General features: G+C 40.9%; 1 protein-coding gene across 1 annotated transcript; it reads right to left on the bottom strand.

Moving 5' to 3' along the window:
* Nucleotides 1-405: 405 nt before the first annotated feature.
* Nucleotides 406-1,400, bottom strand: LOC126080881 (olfactory receptor 5A1). Its single transcript, XM_049892079.1, has one exon. The coding sequence runs from the start codon at nt 1,351-1,353 to the stop codon at nt 406-408; it is 948 nt and encodes a 315-aa protein (XP_049748036.1). The 5' UTR covers nt 1,354-1,400.
* Between the last annotated feature and the right edge of the window lie 17,952 nt (nt 1,401-19,352).

Raw genomic sequence — 19,352 nt, 5'->3', positions numbered from 1 at the left:
GAAATTTGAACACCATAGGTTGGAAGACACTCAAAATTCACTGCAGCCACAACAATGAACTTGTACATATCAATGATTATAAAGATGGTGCAGGACTAGGCAGCATTTGGTTCTGTTGTTCATGAGCTATAGCCAGCTCAATGGCAAATAACAACAACATTACTAGTATAGGCGGTCCAGGGTAGTATTTTTTGCTGAAGAAATCCTTTCCCCTTTTTAGCTATTCTTGTTGGGGTTGGTAGATAGGTAACCATGAAGAAAGGTGAAAGGAACCTGGCTGCAGAAGCTTCCATTTTCAAATATGAACATGGAATGTTCTCCTTGCCTAAGGCAGAGGTGGAGGTGGATGCCATGAATCATTTAGTCTCCTCCAGCAATTGGGAGAGATATATTTTCGCTTAAGGCCTAGGAAAATACTTTCTTCTTCTCTAGCATCTTCAACAGGACATCTTTGATCTCTTTGTTCCTCAAACTGTAAATGAGAGGGTTCAGCATGGGGATCACCAGTGAATAGAACACAGACACCACCTTGTCCTTGCCAAGTGAGTAGCTGGAGCTGGGTCGCAGGTATATGAAAAGGGCCGTCCCGAACAACAGAGTCACCACCATCAGGTGGGAGGCACAGGTGTTGAAAGCTTTCCATCGGCCTTCCACTGAACGGATCTTCAAGACAGAGGACACTATGTAACTGTAGGAGATAAGAAGGATGAAGAAAGATGTCCCCCCAACAGCGACCACTACAAGGAAATTCACCACTTGACTGAGGAAAGTGTCAGAGCAAGAAAGTGCCAAGATTGGCGGGAGGTCACAGAAGAAATGGTTGATGATATTGGGTCCACAGAAGTGGAGCTGGAATATGGAGGTGGCCTGAATCAGGGAGCTCAGGAAGCCACCAACATATGCCCCAACGACCATTCGGGTACAGAAGTCCTGGGACATGATGGCGGTATAGAGCAGGGGACTGGAGATGGCTGCGTATCGGTCATATGCCATAGCAGTCAGGAGGAAGCACTCAGTTAGACCCATGCCAACAAAGAAAAAAAACTGAGCAGCACAGCCCACAAATGATATGGTCTTCTGCTCTAGGAAGAAGTCAATGAGCATCTTGGGAGCCACTGTGGAAGAGTAGCAGATATCAATAAAGGACAGGTTGCTAAGGAAGAAGTACATAGGTGTGTGCAAATGGGTGTCACTTTTGATCAGAAAGATGAAGGCCAGATTCCAGGCGAGGGTTACAAGATAGATGCCCAGGAAAGTCACAAAGAGGAGGGCCTGCAGTTCTGGATAGTCTGTGAATCCCAGGAGGATGAACACAGTCACTGAGGAGCTGTTCCAGGCCTTGGCTATGGACATGTTTCTGAAGGACCACAAGGATAAGACACAGACCTGGGATAATAATAATGATCTATGTTGCAGTTGGTGTCAACAAATAATTACAGAATGTGTGGGGAGATGGCAGAAGATCATAGAGGGCTACAATGATTCTTTCTTTCTCTCCTCTGTCTCTCTAAGAAAGCAATTTCAGTCATTGTCTTAAATATTTAAGCAGTTTTTTTTTTTATAGTATAATTAGAAAGCCTTGTGGCACAGCGGTTAAGAGCTATGGCTGCTAACCAAAAGGTCGGCAGTTTGAATCCACTAGGTGCTCCTTGGAAACCCTATGGGGCAGTTCTACTCTGTCTGATAGGGTTGCTATGAGTCAGAATTGACTCAATGGCAAACGGTTTGATTTGGTTTTTGGGTATAGTATAACTGACATGAGCTTGTACTTGGATTCAGCTTCCTTAGCATCAACTTGTACCTTTACCCCTTACTAGCTATGTCATACTGGGCAAGATACCTAACAATTCTAGGCTTTAATTTCCTTATCTTTAAAACAGGGTGAGAGTACCTACTTCACAGATTTGTTTTAAGGACTAAATAAAGCAAAGCATTTAAAGTGCCTGACACATACATACTGAGTGCTCATTGAAAGGTATTACCAGACAGTTTTTTGTGTCCCAAATGAGGCAGGTCATGCCATGAAATAACCATTCATGCATTTTACTTAAGTTTCAATATTGAAATGGGGAACCAATGAGGAGACCAGTTTCAGCTTTGTAGTTGTGAAATGATCAATCAGAAAGACAGAATGATATTTTTTAGTCTAAAGGATTAGGCCAGATGTGTACAGAAATGCTCTTATCAGTTATTTGATCTGAGTATATTTACTTGGTTCCAATTTCAAATTTGTCTTTAGTCTGAACTTTCTAAGCTATTTAATTATTAAATAGGTAAGCTCTAGATTTAGACTGGGTTAAAATTCCAGTTTCACCACTTAGAAGTTGTATGATTTTTGGTAGATCACTTGAACTCTTGGTAAAATTAGAGATGATGATAGTATTTACTTCATTATTAGTATCTATGTCTGCCTTAGGCTGGGTTCTCTAGAGAAACAAAACCAGTGAAGCATGTATATATACATGCATGCATATATCTTGAGTAATGGTTCACATGGTTGTAGAGGTTGGCAAGTCACAGTCCGTTGGTCAAGCATCAGGCTGGAGTCTTCTCCTGACTCACGTAGATGCAGGGGCTGATAAACCCAAGATTAGCAGGTCAGACATCAGGCCACTTGCTCACAGGCTGTGAAGGCTGGCAAATCTCAAGACTGGCAGGCAATACAGCAGGCTGCTGGCTGAAGTCCCGAGAACTGGTTGTCAGATGACAACAAGCTGGGCACAGGATCCAGAGAAAATGAGTGAGCTTTGCCAGCACATCCATATATATATTGGATTCATGCCACACCCCTGAGGAAACTACCCTTCCAACTGATTGGCTGATCACATCATGCAGGATGACTGTCATTACATAAGTGCCAAATTACATCATTACATAAGTGCCAAACTACATCATTATATAACTTTCAAACCATGGAGAATCATGGCCCAGCCAAGTTGTCACACAACCTTAACCATCACAGCCCACCCCTAATGAACCTGGCTCCTGTGCAAAGCTCCTTAAACCATACACAATCTCTAGATAAAAACAGTTACGAAGTCATACTTGCTCATAACATGATACCACTAGCATATATACAACCAAAAACACACTAGCCCCGTTTACATCTTATATAAGTGAAGATAAAAAGAAAATTTTGATGCACAAATACAGGGAAGAAATACTCATAACAATTACAGTCCTCATTTCTACAACTGGCCATGTCAAAATTGGTATTTAGAACTACCTTCTTAAATCACCCGTTCCATATTCCCTTTGCCCTCAGCAAGTACCTCAGCTGGTTGTGGTTCTTTGCCTAATGCAGTGACCTAAGCCTTCATTCCTGAAAGGCCCAGGCCACTAGTAGTCATGTTGGAATTGGGTTGCTGAAATTTTCCATTGACTTTAATCACAGAGAAACCCTGGTAGGGTAGTAGTTAAGAGCTAAGGCTGCTAACCAAAAGGTTGGCAGTTTGAATCCACCATGTACTCCTTGGAAACTCTGTGTGGCAATTCTACTCTGTCCTATAGGGTTGTTATGAGTTGGAATCGACTCAACAGCAATACCTTTGGTCTTTTTTTTTTTTTTTTAATCACAGGGCATGTTAGTACTAAAAGACACCTTAAGGGATCTCCCGTATTCCAGACATAACTCTTCTTTTCCTCCGTCATGCAATACAAATCCAATTTCCCCTTGATAGTGAGAATCAATCACCAAGCCAATATTGTAACTCCCTGCTTTGCCTGTTGATCCAGAGGCATGAGGAGCCCAAAGTGGCCGGGTGCCATTCTTAACTTCCTGTTCAATGGAATCCATATTGTGTTTCTAAGTGGGAGCATTCTTCCCTTTGGAACTAAGACTTCTAGACCAGCAGAGCATCGGTTCTCGGGGACAGGATGGAAAGATTTTGCAAGTGGGTCACTAGGGGAAATTTCCCATTCCTACCCTTTGGTTCCTGGACCCATGAATTCTGGCTATGGGAGAAAGAGCACCACATATTGGATGCTGGTTTAGAGCATATACAGCCTCCTGGAGAACATTGTCTCATCCATGCAAAGTATTGCCTTGTAGCTGGCACTGTAATTGTGTCTTTAGGAGGCCATTCCATTTTTTTATCAAGCCAGCTGCTGCAGGATGATAGGGAACATGGCAAAACCAGAGAGTTCCATGAGCACAGGCCCATTGTTGTACTTCATTTATTTTGAAGTGAGGCCCTTCATTCAAGGTGATGCTGTGTGGGATACCATTACGGTGGATAAGGCATTCTGTGAGTCCACAGATGATAGTTTTGGCAGAAGAATTGCATGTAGGGAAGACAAATCTGTATGCAGAATAAGTGTCTGTTCTATTAAGAATGAAATGCTGCCCTTCTATGATGGAAGAAGTCCAGTGTAATCAACTTGCCACCAGGTTGCTTGCTGATCACCCTGAGGAATGGTGCCATGTCAGGGACTCAGTGTTGGTCTCTGATGCTGGCAGATTAGACACTCAGCAGTGGCTATAGCCAAGTCGACCTTGGTGAGTGGAAGTCCATGTTGTTGAACCCATACATAACCTCCATCCCTGCCACCCTGGCCACTTTGTCATGGGCAGTAACAGGAGGGGCTGGGTAAAAATGATGTCTGGTTTCCATAGAAGGCATCATCCTATCCACTTCATTGTTAAAATCATCCTCTGCTGAGGTCACACTTTAGTGAGCATTCACATGAGACACAAATATCTTCACTTCTTTGACTCATTGGTAGGGGTCTATCCACATATCTCTTCCCCATACGTCCTTGTTACCAATTTTTCAATCGTGTTCCTTCCAAATCCCTGTCCATCCAGCCAAACCATTGGTCACAACCCCATGAATCAGTATACAATTGCACATCTGGCCATTTCTCCTTCCAAGAAAAGTGAACAACCAGGTGCACTGCTTGATGTTCCACCCATTGGGAGGATTTCCCTTCACCACTGTCCTTCAGGGAATTCCCAGTGCTGCCACTGTCTACTTTTGAGTGGTGCCTGCATATCATACAGAAGCATCTGCAAACCAGGCACAAGTTTTCTCTTCCTCAGTCAACTGATCACAAGGAACTCCCAATGAGGCCATAAGTGCAGACTGGGAAAGGGCAGGTAATATGACAGGAATGGAGACCATGGGCATTTGGGCCACTTCCTCAAACAATTCACTTGTACCTTCAGGCCCTGCTCAGGCCCGATCTCTTATATTCCACTTCCATTTAATGATGGTGTGCTGCTGTGCATGTTTGACTTTATGGCTCTGTGGGTCAGATGACACCCAGTTCATGATGGGCAGCTCAGGCCACATGGTGACCTGGTGGCCCATGTTTAAGCATTCATTCTCTAAGGCCCATTTACTAAGGCCAGGTTACTTCTTACTAAGACCCTGTTACAAACTAAAAGCTGTTTCTCCAAAGGAGAGTAGTTATATGCAGAGGATGGCAGCGCTTTGCTCTGAAATCCTGTGTTGTGATTCACCAATAGGGGCCTGTCAAAGACTCCAAACAGCATCTCTACCTGTGACTGAAACTTCAAGCATCATTGGATCAGCTGGATCATGTGGCCAAGTGACAGAGCAACTTGCACAGCTGCCTGAACCTGTTGTAGAGCCTTCTCCTGTTCTGGGTCTCACTCAAAACTAACAGCTTTTCCAGTCACTTGATAATAGACTGGAGTAGCAAATGTGTGATATGTTGACTGCAAAATTAAAAGAGGTCCACTAGGCATTCTGCCCCTTTTTAGTTGTAGGAGGGGCCAGATGTAACAACTTATCCCTTGCTTTAGAAGAAATATCTTGACATGCCCCACACCACTGGACTCCTAGAAATTTCACTGAGGTGGAAGGTGCCTGAATTTTCTGTGGGATTAATTTCCCACCCTCTTAACATGTAAATGTTTTGCCAGTAAGTTCAGCATGTCATTGACACTTTTTCCTTACTAGGTACAATCAACATAATGTCATCAACATATGACATCTTGTGGAAGGGAAAGGTAATCAAGGTCCATGCAGACTAAGTTATGACATAGGGCTTGAGAGCTGATATACCTCTGAGGTAGGACAGTGAAGGCATATTGTTGGCCTTGTCAGCTGAAGGCATACTTCTTCTGGTCTTCCTTTGAAACCAGAATCAAGAAAAATGCATTGGCCAGATCAATAGCTGCATACCAGTACTGGGAGATGTATTAATTTACTCAAGCAGTGAAACTGTATCTAAAACAGCAGCTGCAATTGGAGTTACCACCTGCTTAAGTTTACGATAACCTACTGTATTTCTCCAAGATACATCTGTTTTTTGCACAGGTCAGATAGGCAAGTTGAATGGGGAAGTGGTGGGACTCACCACCCTTGTATCCTTCAAGTCTTTGATGGTGGCAGTAACCTCTGAAATCCCTCCAGGAATGTGGTATTACTTTTTCTTTACTATTTCCCTAGGTATGGGCATTTTTAATGGCTTTCACTTGGCTTTTCCTACAATAATAGCCCTTACTCCACTTATCAGGGATCCAATGTGGGGGTTCTGCCAATTGCTGAGTATATTCATTCCAATTATGCATTCTGGAACTGGAGAAATCACTACAGGATGGGTTTGGGGAAGTACTGGGTCCACTGTGAGACAAACCAGAGCTAAGACTCCATTAATAACCTGACCTCCATATGCCCCCACTCTGACTGGTGGGCCACAGTGACATTTTGGATCTTTTGGAATTAGTGTCAGTTCAGAGCCAGAATCCAGCAATCCCTGAAAAGTCTGATTATCCCTTTCACCAGTGAACAGTCACTCTCATAAAAGGCCATAGATCTGTTTGGGGAAGCCTTGGAGAAAGATGAACAGTATATAAATTTTTGGCAGTGTAGTAGGGCCCTTCCTCAAGGAAATCCAGCCTCCCCTTCATTCAAGGGGTTGTGGGTCTGTATACTGGCTCAAGTCTGGGAATTGACTGAGGGACCGTAACTCTCTTTTTGCGATTTGAGTTAGACTGCCTCTCACTTGACCTAGAATTCTACCTCTTGTACAGATCAAGAAAATATTTAGCAGATTTTCCATCTATTTCACTTCTAGGGACACCATCACTAGTAGCCAACTCCATAAGTCCATACTAATCAGGCTATTCTTATTACTGCTTTGAGTCTGCCATCCATTGTGGTAACCATTCCCACCTTGTCTTTGTCAACTGAGTTCCACGACTTGACCCCTAACACAGTTGGGTCCAATCAGCCCTATTGTAGTTAGGTGTCTTAATTCAGTTAGGGCAGTTCTTACTGTCAAATCTGACTTACATAAAATAGCAATCACAGCAGTCTTCAAGGATGCTGGTGCTCCCTTCACGAATTTGTTCCTCACTGTTGTGGTAAAGGGTGTTTACTCTGGGCACTCCATAGGTGGGTCTATAGGTCTAGCCTGATAAATCCACTCTAAAATACCAATTTCCCTAAGGCTTTGAGTACCGTCTTCTAAGTATACCAAGGCAGTCCTGGTACTTGATCTGGTGTAGGCCACTGCATAATCCATGCTTCAGTGACCCATCTAAATAAATTATTAGTTCCTTTCCTAACCTCTCAAGCTGAAACAAGGTCAACAAGGTGCATTGACCCAGTGGCTACAACAATGAGCTCAAGCATAACAATGATTGTGAGGATGGTACAGGACTGGGCAGTGTTTTGTTCTGTTGTGCATAGGGTCACTATGTGTCAGAACTGACTCAACGGCACCTAATAACAACAACAAGCTAAAACAGTGAATGAAGAATCTGTGCTTAGTGGACCCATTTCAGTAAACTCAGGCTGACCCAACTGTTTCTTATACCATTATCCCACACACCATTAATAGCCATTCCCACACATATTCCCCAGGTTTCTGTTTGTACATATTAGAAATATCAAGCAGTTCTTTTGGAGAGTAGCTTACCTCCTCCTGGGTCACACTTTGTGCTTCACCTCTTGGGGTTCTCCGGGACTCAAGTCTAGTTCTAGGTCTGTAAGCAAAAGTGGGTAGTAGGGGTGTGGATCCTAGGAACATTCAACAATGTCTTGTAAGGCATCTACTCCAGGTGATGCGCCAAGCAATGACTCAGACTCCACCCCAGGTGGTGACTCAAATGCCTCCCCAGGCGATATATCAGACAAAGGCTTTTCAGACACTGCTGGGTTCATCTCATCAGATGGGAGTGGAGGGGATAATGTTTTTACTGGAGAGGGTGGTTTAGCGGACAAAGATGGAATAAACTCTTCAAGTGGAAGTAAGAGGGCTGGTTCTGTTGGCAGGAGTGATTCAATGGAATTTAGGGGCTCCGTATCCCCAGCTTCCTGATTGTCTGCCCATTCCAACTTTCAGGATCCCATTTCTTCTCATTTGGTGCCTTAACTGTAACTTCAGACACCATTTGAAGTTGGAAATTCAGCTGACATTGTAGTTCAACTGCTCTTACAGTAAGACTCTGGATTTGGTTTTGGCAATATCAGCTGCTACTACACAAAATAATGCTTTTTTTCACGGCAAAAGTGGCAACTTGGAGGTCTTTTATTGGTGCTTGAGCTGTGACTCTGAAACCCTGAGTTCATCTCTTTCTTTCAGCACTTGGTCTAGCGAAAATGGGACCAACCAACCAGCTTCCTTATTCTCATTCTGACAAAATTGTAGAAAAGTATCAAACATATGATCACCCAGAACCTCGCTTCTGACTAATACTTGATCTATTGGTGGTAATATTGACCATATTAAAATTGCCATCTCATGCCATGAATTAGCAGCACCCTCTTTACTACTGGAGGCAGAGTCATTAGCTCCTTTAAGACTAGTCAGATCGGCAACCAATTTGGAAAACTCATCCTTAAGATTTTGTTTCTCTAGAACCATGCTCAGGACCAAATGTCTTAGTGGGTTCTCTAGAGAAACAAAATCAGGGATACATACATACATACATACATACATATATATATATCACAAGGAAATTGCTCATATGGTTGTAGAGGCTGGCATGTCCCAAGTCCATGGGTCAGGTGCAAGGCTGCAGGCTTCTCCTGACTCATGTAGCTACATGGGCTGACAAACCCAAGATTGGCAGGTCAGATATCAGGCTGCTGGCTCACTGGCTGCAGAGGCCAATGGATCCTAAGATAGGCAGGCAATACAGCAGGCTGCTGGCTCAAGTTCCAAGAACTGGAGGTCAGATTATGCAAGCCAGATACAGGATTCAGAGCAAGTAAGGAAGATTTGCCAGAAAGTCTGTATATATATAGGATGTGGGTTACATCCCCTGAGAAACTTCCCTTGCAATTGATTTGCTGATCACATCATGGAGGATGACTACATCATTACATTGCTACCAAAATGCATCATCACATAACTGCCAAACCACAGACTATCATGGCCCAGACAAGTTGACAAACAACCTTAACCATCACAACCTCTGTCTGTCTGTCTGTCTGTCTATCTCCTTTAGAACGTGCTTGGCCCATAGTAACTGCTCTATAGGTGTTTGTTGTTGTTATTATTATTTAAAACCTAAGTTACAAAACACCCTGAATCAAATTTTCTGAATTTGCAGTGCATGAAGCATCTTTCTGGATAAAACACTTGATCTCATCCAGTCATCGCCCCCTCCCATTTCCACATTAAGTCTTAATCCATGTAATTAGAGGAGAACGAGTCAACATATCTCTAAACCTGGGGCCCTGTCTCCTCAGAAGGCACCAGAGAAAGTGTGGTTAGAAGGCCTGGTGGCAGACTGTGAATGATTCTTAAAAATTCGAAACATATTCTGATCGTTCTTCAGATTGTAACCCAAATGATTTGGAAGCCAGTGAATTTAACTTGCTTTTAATCTGTATTTTCAGCGTATTCTACCCACCTCTAACAGTATAGTGAGTCTGAGAAATTTAATTTTTCAAAATGCAAAGAAATTTTTTTAATGAATTTAAAAGCAACATGTGAGAACTATAAAATAATTTGGTTAATGCACAAATGTGTAATTTTGAACCTGAAAGTCAAGCATAGTTCCTGATCGATGAAAAAAGAAAATTAAAATGAAAATCATGACATTTCACCTCCCAAAATAATAACTCTTAATATTTTGTCTTATACCTTTTATGTGCAGGTGTATGCATATGTGTGACTGTTCGCATCATAATACACAAACCCTCTGTAAGTTTCATATATTATAGAAATCATTCCAAGTCAGGAAGCCCACAATTTGGGAGGTAATAGTTTTTCTACTTGCCCTAAACTTTTCTTGCTCAATTTAGGAGAATCACCTCATTTTAATATCCCGTTTTTAATAAATCAACCTCTACCCACTACCAGACAAGGTTTTATAGACCTTCTCAGCTTTCTTCTTAGGAGTTGCACAGAGAGATGCCATTAAAATTGAAGCCCATCCTCTCCCTTCAATAGATAGCTTCCGTTACAGAAAACATTGAAGTTGTTGATTGTTGGATTAACAGTCAATGTCCGTGGAAGCAGCAGTCAGTCATGGAATCAAATGATATACTGTGTATAGGGTCGCTAAGAGTCGGAATCGACTTGATGGCACTGGGTTTTTTTGTTCGTTTACTGGGCAAATCTGCAGCAAAAATTGGGTTAACCCTTTGATGACCCAATTATTTTCTGCTTGGAATTTTTTGTTGATACCATGTGTCTTCATTCATAGAAGCATGGCGAATCTTTGATAGTGTCTGAATTTTTATTAGCCAGTATGAATTTTTTTTTTCTTGCCCCTTCCCACAAGCCTACCCTAAGTTTTTAGTGGGACATATGAAATACCACTAATTATACCTGAGTCTGCACTGGGGTCTATTGGTATATATGTGCAATAATTTAAAAAATTTAAAATTTCTGTTTTTCCTACTCAAAATTCAGACACCTCATACAATACCCTGTGAAAACAATAATTTGTGACACAGGCCCATTTCTTCTGCTTGAAACACTCATAAAGGCCCCTGCCTTGTGGCAGCACATACCATCAGTGGTACAGCAGCTTCCCAATAAACCCCAGAGGCTGAAAAATTTCGTGGTTGCTATAGGTGCTGCCAGGCATGAAAGGTTTAAAGTTCTAAGAAACAAAGACGCCACTTTGATCACTAATGTATGCCTGACCCACGCCATGATCTTTTTGATCACCTCATATGCATGTGAAACCTGGAAAATGAAAAAGGAAGACAAGAAGAATTTTGTATTTGAACTGTAGTGTTAGCGAAGAATAGTGAACATACTGTGCACTGCCAGAAGAAAGAAGAAAAGTCAGCCTTAGAAGAAATACAACCAGAATGTTCTTTGGAAATGAAGATGGTGAGACCTCAGCCAGCTTACTTTGGAAATATCAGGAAAGACCAACTGCTAGAAAAGAACATCATGTTTGGTAAAGTAGAGGGTCAGTGAAAACAAGGGAAACCCTTAATGAGATGGATTGATGCAGTAGCCACAACAATGGACTCAAACACGCCAACGATCATGAAGATGGTACAGGATTGGGTAACATTTTATTCTGTTATACATGTCTTCATAAGTCAGAACCAAAATGAACAACAACAATACATATATTTCAGTTCTAAACACATCACATTTGATTAATGGGAAGCTCTTTCTTAGCTATCATCATCCCCTTATTTGTAGAGAGTACACACCAGCCCCAATCTTGTCAGTATGACTTTAGGGCTATATCCTATGTTCTGAGGTTATGCAACTGTTTGTGAAAGGTGTATCCCAGGCTTAGTAGAGGGTTCTTTCCCCTTGAAGAAAATAAGGGAACCTGCAGTAAAGTTTGACAGAATCTATTCCAAATTTAGAGCCTCATGGATAAATTGGGAGCTAACAACCTGGTACAAAAACAGTCCTCCTGGAGCCCTCACCAATCCTTTGGAGGGTTATCCATTTAGCAAATAGAGGCCTGGATCCGTGATGGGATTCAGGATCATTTGGGACACCTATTAAAATTAGCAGAGGAGTGAGATAAGGTAGTGGTTAGGATTCCAGGTAGACTAGAGGACAAGCCTGATTCTAATGCTGCCTCTGCTACTTGTCAGCTGAAAAACTTTGGGTAACTCATTTAGCCTTTTAGAGTTTCAGTTTTTCATTTGTAAAACGAGGATAACAGTGACTACTTAACAGAGTTGCCTGAGGATTGTTGTTGTTAGGTGCCGTGGAGTCGGTTCGACTCATAGTGACCCTATGCACAACAGAACGAAACACTTCCCAGTCCTGCACCATCCTTACAATCATTGTTATGCTTGAGCTTGTTGTTGCAGTCACTGTGTCAATCCACCTTGTTGAGGGTCTTCCTCTTTTCCGCTGACCCTGTACTCTGCCAAGCATGATGTCCTTCTTCAGGGACTGATCCCTCCTGACAACATGTCCAAAGTATGTAAGACGCAGTCTCGCCATTCTTGCTTCTAAGGAGCATCCTGGTTGTACTTCTTCTAAGACAGATTTGTTCATTCTTTTGGCAGTCCATGGTATATTCAATATTCTTATGAACACCACAATTCAAAGGCATCAATTCTTCTTTGATCTTCCTTATTCATTGTCTAGCTTTCACATGCATATGATGCAATTGAAAATACCATGGCTTGGGTCAGGTGTACTTTAGCCTTCAAGGTGACATCTTTGCTCTTCAACACTTTGAAGAGGTCCTTTGCAGCAGATTTACCCAATGCAATGCATCTTTTGATTTCTTGAGTGCTGCTTTCATGGCTGTTGATTGTGGATCCAAGTAAGATGAAATCCTTGACAATTTCAATCTTTTCTCCGTTTATCATGATGTTGCTCATTGGTCCAGTTGTGAGGATTTTTGTTTTCTTTATGTTGAGGTTTTTTTTGGGGGGGGGTGCCTGAGGATTGCTTAAGATAATGTGTGAAATGCTCATGAGCCTTAAAACAGGATGCTTTCTTAGTAAATTGGAGCTGTGATTTTGGTCAGCAGCTAATATTCCTTACCACCATCCATTGTCAGTTAGTCATACTGTGGTGGCTTGTGTGTTGGTATGATTCTGGAACCTATGTCACCAGTATTTCAAATACCAGCAGGATCACCCATTGTGGACAGGTTTCTGCAGAGCTTCCAGAGTAAGATGTATGGAAAGAAAGACCTAGCAATCTACTTCTGAAAATTAGCCAAAGAAAACTCTATGGATCACAGAATACTGTCTGAGACTTCAATTTGCTTATTTTGGATGTGTCATCAGTAGGCACTCGTCTATGGAGAAGGACATCATGTTTGGTAAATGGAGGTCTAGCAAAGTGAAGGAAACCTTCAATGAGATTAACTGACACAATAGTAGCAACAACAGACTCAAACATACTAATGATCATGAAGATGACATAGGCCCAGGCAACATTTCATTCTGCTATACATAAGGCCACCATGAGTTGGAGCCAACTTGATGACAAAGAGCAACAACAATAATATTCCTTACATAATTGTTTATAGAATGGAGCTTTATTTTGGGAACACATCTTCCTCAAGTAACCTTAGGTTGAAGTATAAAGAGGTCACTGATGGACCATGCAGGTTTATAAGAAGTCCTACGAAGTGAGGTTGAGGAATTTAATGATTGGAGATTGATGGATTAATTAAAAGTCTGTTTTGAATGTTGCCATCATGAGACAAAATTGCCATATTTAAGAATGAGCTTTCCTGGCCCCAGGGGAAAAAAAAAAAAGAATCTAGGCTAATTGAAACCCGAGAAAAAGCATATCAAGAGATTTATTCCCACATATGAAAGTCCTGAGTCTTATTCTAGAACATTAAACAAGAGTTAAGGGCTGTATGGAGCAGTTTATTTCACTTAACTCTGCTTATGAAGGGAGTTTCTTATGAGAGAGAAAGGAAGTCTTCCCTTTTGCAGAAAACTTGAGGAAGCTCAGTTTGGTCCAAGAGTCTGAACTCACTACAACTCCATGGTATAGGTATACTAGGTCTACTTTACGAAGTTGAAGAGAGTCTGAGAGGCTCAGTGACATCAATAGATTGCAGATGCTGAAGCTGCATCTCTGTGAATAATATTAGCCTTGAAGGCCATGTTGTTGTTGTTACGTGCAGTCGAGTCAGGCCCAACTCATAGTCACCCCAAGTACAACAGAATGAAATGCTGCCTGGTCCTGCACTATTCTCACAATCATTTTATGTTTGAAGCCATTGTTGTAGCCACTGTGTAAATCCATCTTGTTGCGTGTCTTTCTCTTTTTCATTGAACTTGTACTTTATCAAGCATGAAGACCTTTTCTAGGGTCTGGTCCCTTCTGATAACATGTCCAAAGTAAGTGAGACAAAGTCTTGCCATCCTTGTTTCTAAGGAGCATTCCAGCCATGTTTCTTAAAAAAATGTATTAAACATACAAAATCTAGTACAATATCTGGTATGTAGAAGACAGTAATTTATGGGAATTAGTAGAATTGACCTATAGCTCCATCTGTCTTCCATCAATGTTTATAAGAAAGTGTTAAACTTTGTACTTAAAATCTCCTACTTTGAGCTTAAGATACGTAGATGTCAGTGGAAGATTAAAAGAATAATGAGGAGAGTGACCTTAGCCAAATTGCAGAGTTGGTGAAATTTTTCTGTGATTTCCCATCATCCCTAATCTAGGCTCTGTCCTTAACTTCATAGTGCTTTCCCCACTCACCTCCACAGGTGCCCAAGAATACAAATGTTTGATGATATAAGGTGGAAATTGAAAGGCGCCAAGGCTTTAATGAAAGAATTAAGCTTCAAATGGAAAAAAAAAAAAAATCCATGCATCAGTCAATAAATAAAGGGAGGTTTTGGATATTAGAATTCTGTCCAGTGTTGGAAAATCTGCTATGTACAGTCAGTTTTGTGTACAGTTGGTTTTGAGCACAGTCCTTCCAGATTAGTTTTCAGATTGTTTAATAACAATTGGGCCTGCATTCCAGAGCATAGCAATACTCAGCAATTTCATTATATCTTAATTCTCTTCCTAGGTGTGAGGGCTCAGAATATTTCAATAAGCTTATCAAAGGAGCAGAGAGGTAGAATCAAGATTGGGACTGAATATGGGGAAAGGCAGATAGAATTAAGAGATGCATAGAGAAAAATTAAAAGTAAAAAAAAAAAAACCTCTTTGGTCATCTGCCTGGGCTTGTAGATTCAGGATGCTCTATAAAGTGAGATTAATATGGGTCTGAAGGCAAAGAGTAAAAGAGGAATGACAATACTCACCCTCTCCTCCTGTTCTGTCTGCCTTTAGCTGATACTTGTCTTGAGCTGTCCTGCTTTGGAAAAAGTCTGTCCAGGTTTCAGGAATTGCTTCCAATCCTGAAAGTGCTATTGGGTTTGGAGAACAAGTTTGAGGGTGGATTGCTCATCAAGGATCGAAATATCAACTTTGAGCATGGAATGCATGATTGGAACAGAGAAGTGGAAGGAGTAATACAGAGAAAGGAGAGAAATTGTAATCTTTAAGAAGTTCTTCTGCTAAGATCTGCATTTGGGGTCATTTTAGAAGAGCGATTCAAGGCTGGCCTTGGGGATGAATTTGGGAGGGATGTTTTTCTTTCTCCTTTGGGATATTTCATTATATTTGCCCTTGCAGGTCTTTTTGAAAGAGAAAGGAATGGGTACTGCAAAATTCACAGCTTTGTACTTAATTGCTCTCTGGGGAATGTGGAGAATATATACTCATATAAATGCTCAGAAGACTGAGCTTATTAAACTCCATCCCAATGGTCAGGTCTTCAGATCCCCTAGGGCTGATCAAGACCTCCCCTGGTGGTACATGAAGAACAATTTCAAGATAGTAGTGAAACGCATAGGACAGGATAAACACCTACACCACAGAAGAAAGCAAGAATACCCATAAATATCTTTACAACCCTTCTTATACATCATCATATAGGACCTGTTTAATCTGAAGCATGTTATATGAATGGGAACTCAAGCTTATTGAGCTCCAGCTATTTGCCAAGCATTGTAGTAGGCATTTTATGTGTTTTAACTGACCAAATCTTCCTAAACTCTCTTTGAAGAGGAAGAAATGGATAGTCAGAGAAGTTAACTTGCTAAAAATTCTACAACTAGTAAGGGAATGATCTAATATTTGAACCTCTATGTGCGACACCAAGCCCCACATCTGAATGTATGGCATATGCATGTATTTTGAAACCCAAGTGCACATGTATTGAAATGATCAATTGTACCCTCAATTCATAAATCCATTCCACAGAAACTTACTGTATTCCTCCAGGAGAGATATGTTAGATATAAGACCTTCTCCCAAAGTTTTCTAAAAGACATGTTCTGATGTAGCATGATTTAAATAAGGATGTAGAACTTATGTTCTGCAGCGAGTCACATTCCAATAAAAAAATATTGGACCACATGCTCAAAAAAAGCAAGCTATCAATTCATTTGTTTGGGGATAGAGGGAACAACATAAAAAGTTTGATTCTTAAGCTGAGAATATTGAACTTTGGGGTTTCCATCTCTTTTAAATAGCTACAATAAATAATGGAAGATTGATCTCACCTCCATGGCCAGTTTTGGTAGAAAATGTTATCCAAATAGAGAAAGAAAAAGAGGGAGAGATATCCAGGATAAGCTAAAGAAATATGATTCAAGGGAAAATGATGGATTCATTCATTCCAAAATTCTTCACTAATGCTTATTTTGTGCTTTGCACTGTGTTACTCACCAGAGACGCATACTAAAAAACAAGACAGAGACTGTTCACATGGTGCTGACATCATAGCGGGCTTGTTTTTAATAAAGTTCCTATTAAGGCAAACTTTGGAAATCCAAGCAACTACTACAACTGACTGTTATAGTAGTAATGATGACTACTGTGACAATTAGATGGGCTGGCTCTTTTCTACTCCCCTGGAGAGCTTACAGAAAGAACACAACAATCTTGAAGTTTTAAACTCTCAGCTTACCTCATAATGGGACAACCAGAGAGAGTCTATACTGGTTCTAAAGCAGAGCTTTTATTTCTTGTAAGTTCAGGGTTGATAAGACTTAAAATCAACCCCAAATATAATCATACAGGTCTCAGAACCTCTTAAATAAAAGCTGTGGCATGTTTGAAAAAGACTGAGACCCTTAGATTTGGAATGGAAACATTTGAGTAAGCTCAAGTGAAGCTCTCCACATGTCTGTCAGTTTGTCATACTGTGGTAGCTTGCATTTGACTGTGATGCTGGGAGCTATGCCACCGGTATTTCAAACACACACAGGGTCACTCATAGTGGGCAGGTTTCAGCTGAGCTTCAAGACTAAAACAGACTAGAAAGAAGGACCTGGAGGTCTACTTTTGAAAAAAATTAGCCAGTGAAAACCTTGTGAATAGCAGCGGAACATTGTCTGATATAGTGCCAGAAGATGAACCCCTCAGGTTGAAGACACTCAAAATAAGACTGGAGAAGAGCTGATGTGGATGGAGTAAAGCTTTCAGGACCTTCATTTGCTGATATGGCATGTCTCAAAATTAGAAGAAACAGCTGCAAACATCCATCAATAATTAGAATGAAGAATGTACGAAGCATGAATCTAGGAAAATTGGAAGTTGTCAGAAATGAAATGGAATGCATAAGCATCCATATCCTAGGCATTAGTGAGCTGAAATAGACTGATATTGGCCATTTTGAATCAGACAATTACATGGTCAACTATCCTGGCAATGACAAATTGAAGAGGGGTGGTGTTGCATTCATGGTCAAGAAGAACATTTCAAGAGCTACCCTGAAGTACAACACTGTCAGTAATAGGAGAATATCCATATGCCTACAAGGAAGGCCAGTTAATACGATTATTACTCAAATTTACACACCAACCACTAAGGCTAATGATAAAGGAATTGAAGATTTTTACTAACTTCTGCAGTCTGAAGCTGGTCAAACATGCAATCGAGATGCATTGGTAATTACTGGTGATTGGAGGCAAAAGCTGGAAACAAAGAAGGATCAGTAGTTGGAAAATGTGGCCTTGGTGATGAAAACAACACTGGAGATCACATGACAGAATTTAGCAAGACCAGTGACGTCTTCATTGCAAATACCTTTTTCACCAACATAAATGGTGACTGTACACATGGACCTCACCAGATGGAATACACGGGAACCAAAATGACTATATTTGTGGAAAAAGACAATGGAAAACTCAATATCATCAGTCAGAACAAGGCCAGCGGCTGGCTGTGAAACAGACCATTAATTGCTCATATACAAGTTCAAGTTGAAACTGGAGAAAATTAGAACAAGCCCACAAGAGCCTAAGTATGACCTTGAGTATATGCCCTTGAATTTAGAAACCATCTCAAGAATAGATTTGACACGTTGAACACTAATGATTGAAGACCAGACGAGTTGTGGAATGACATTAAGAACATCATATATGGAGAAAGCAAGAGGTCACTAAAAAGACAGGGAAGAAAGAAAAGGCCATAATGAATGTCAGAAGAGACCGAAACTTGCCCTTCAATGTAGGGTAGCTAAATTGAACAGAAGAAATGATGAACTAAGAAGGCTGAACAGAAGATTTCCAAGGGCAGCTTGAGAAGACAAAGTAAATAAAGTATTATAATGACATGTGCAAAGGCCTGGGGTTAGAAAACCAAAAAGGAAGAACAGGCTCAGCATTTCTCAAGCTGAAAGAACTGAAGAAAAAATTCAAGCCCCAAGTTGCAATTTTGAAGGATTCTATGGGCAAAATATCGAACGACGCAGGAAGCGTTAAAAGAAGGGGAAAGGAATTCACAGAGTCACCATAGCAGAAATAGTTGGTCAATGTTCAACCATTTCAAGAAGTAGCATACGATGTTATTGGGAAGAAGTACAAGCTATAATGAAGGCATTGGTGAAAAACAAAGCTCTAGGAACTGATGGAATACCAATTGAGATGTTTTCAACTAATAGATGCAGCACTGGAGGTACTCATCCATCTATGCCAAGAAATTTGAAAGACAATTACCTGGCCAGCTGACTGGAAGAGATCCACATATGTGTCCATTTCAAAGAAAGGTGAGCCAACCAAATGTGGACATTATTGAATAATATCATTAATATCACACACAAGTAAAATTTTGCTGAATGTAATTCAAAAACGGTTGCAGCAGTACATTGACAGAGAACTTCCAGAAATTCAAGCCAGATTCAGAAAAGAACGTGGAATGAGGGATATTACTGCTTGGTGTTAGTTGGATCTTGACTGAAAGCAGAGGATACCAGAAAGATGTTTACTTGTGTTTTATTGACTATGCAAAGGCATTTGACTGTGTGGATCATAATAAATTATGGATAACATTGTGAAGAATGGGAATTCCAGAACACTTAATTATGCTCATGTGAAATCTGTACCTAGACCAAGAGGCAGTTGTTAGAACAGAACAAGGCGATACTGTGTGGTTAAAATAAGGAA

Source organism: Elephas maximus, chromosome 7, assembly GCF_024166365.1.
Source record: "Elephas maximus indicus isolate mEleMax1 chromosome 7, mEleMax1 primary haplotype, whole genome shotgun sequence".
Lineage (NCBI taxonomy): Eukaryota > Metazoa > Chordata > Mammalia > Proboscidea > Elephantidae > Elephas > Elephas maximus.
The sequence above is the reverse complement of the archived record's forward strand: the minus strand, read 5'-3'. Positions and strand labels throughout refer to the sequence as shown.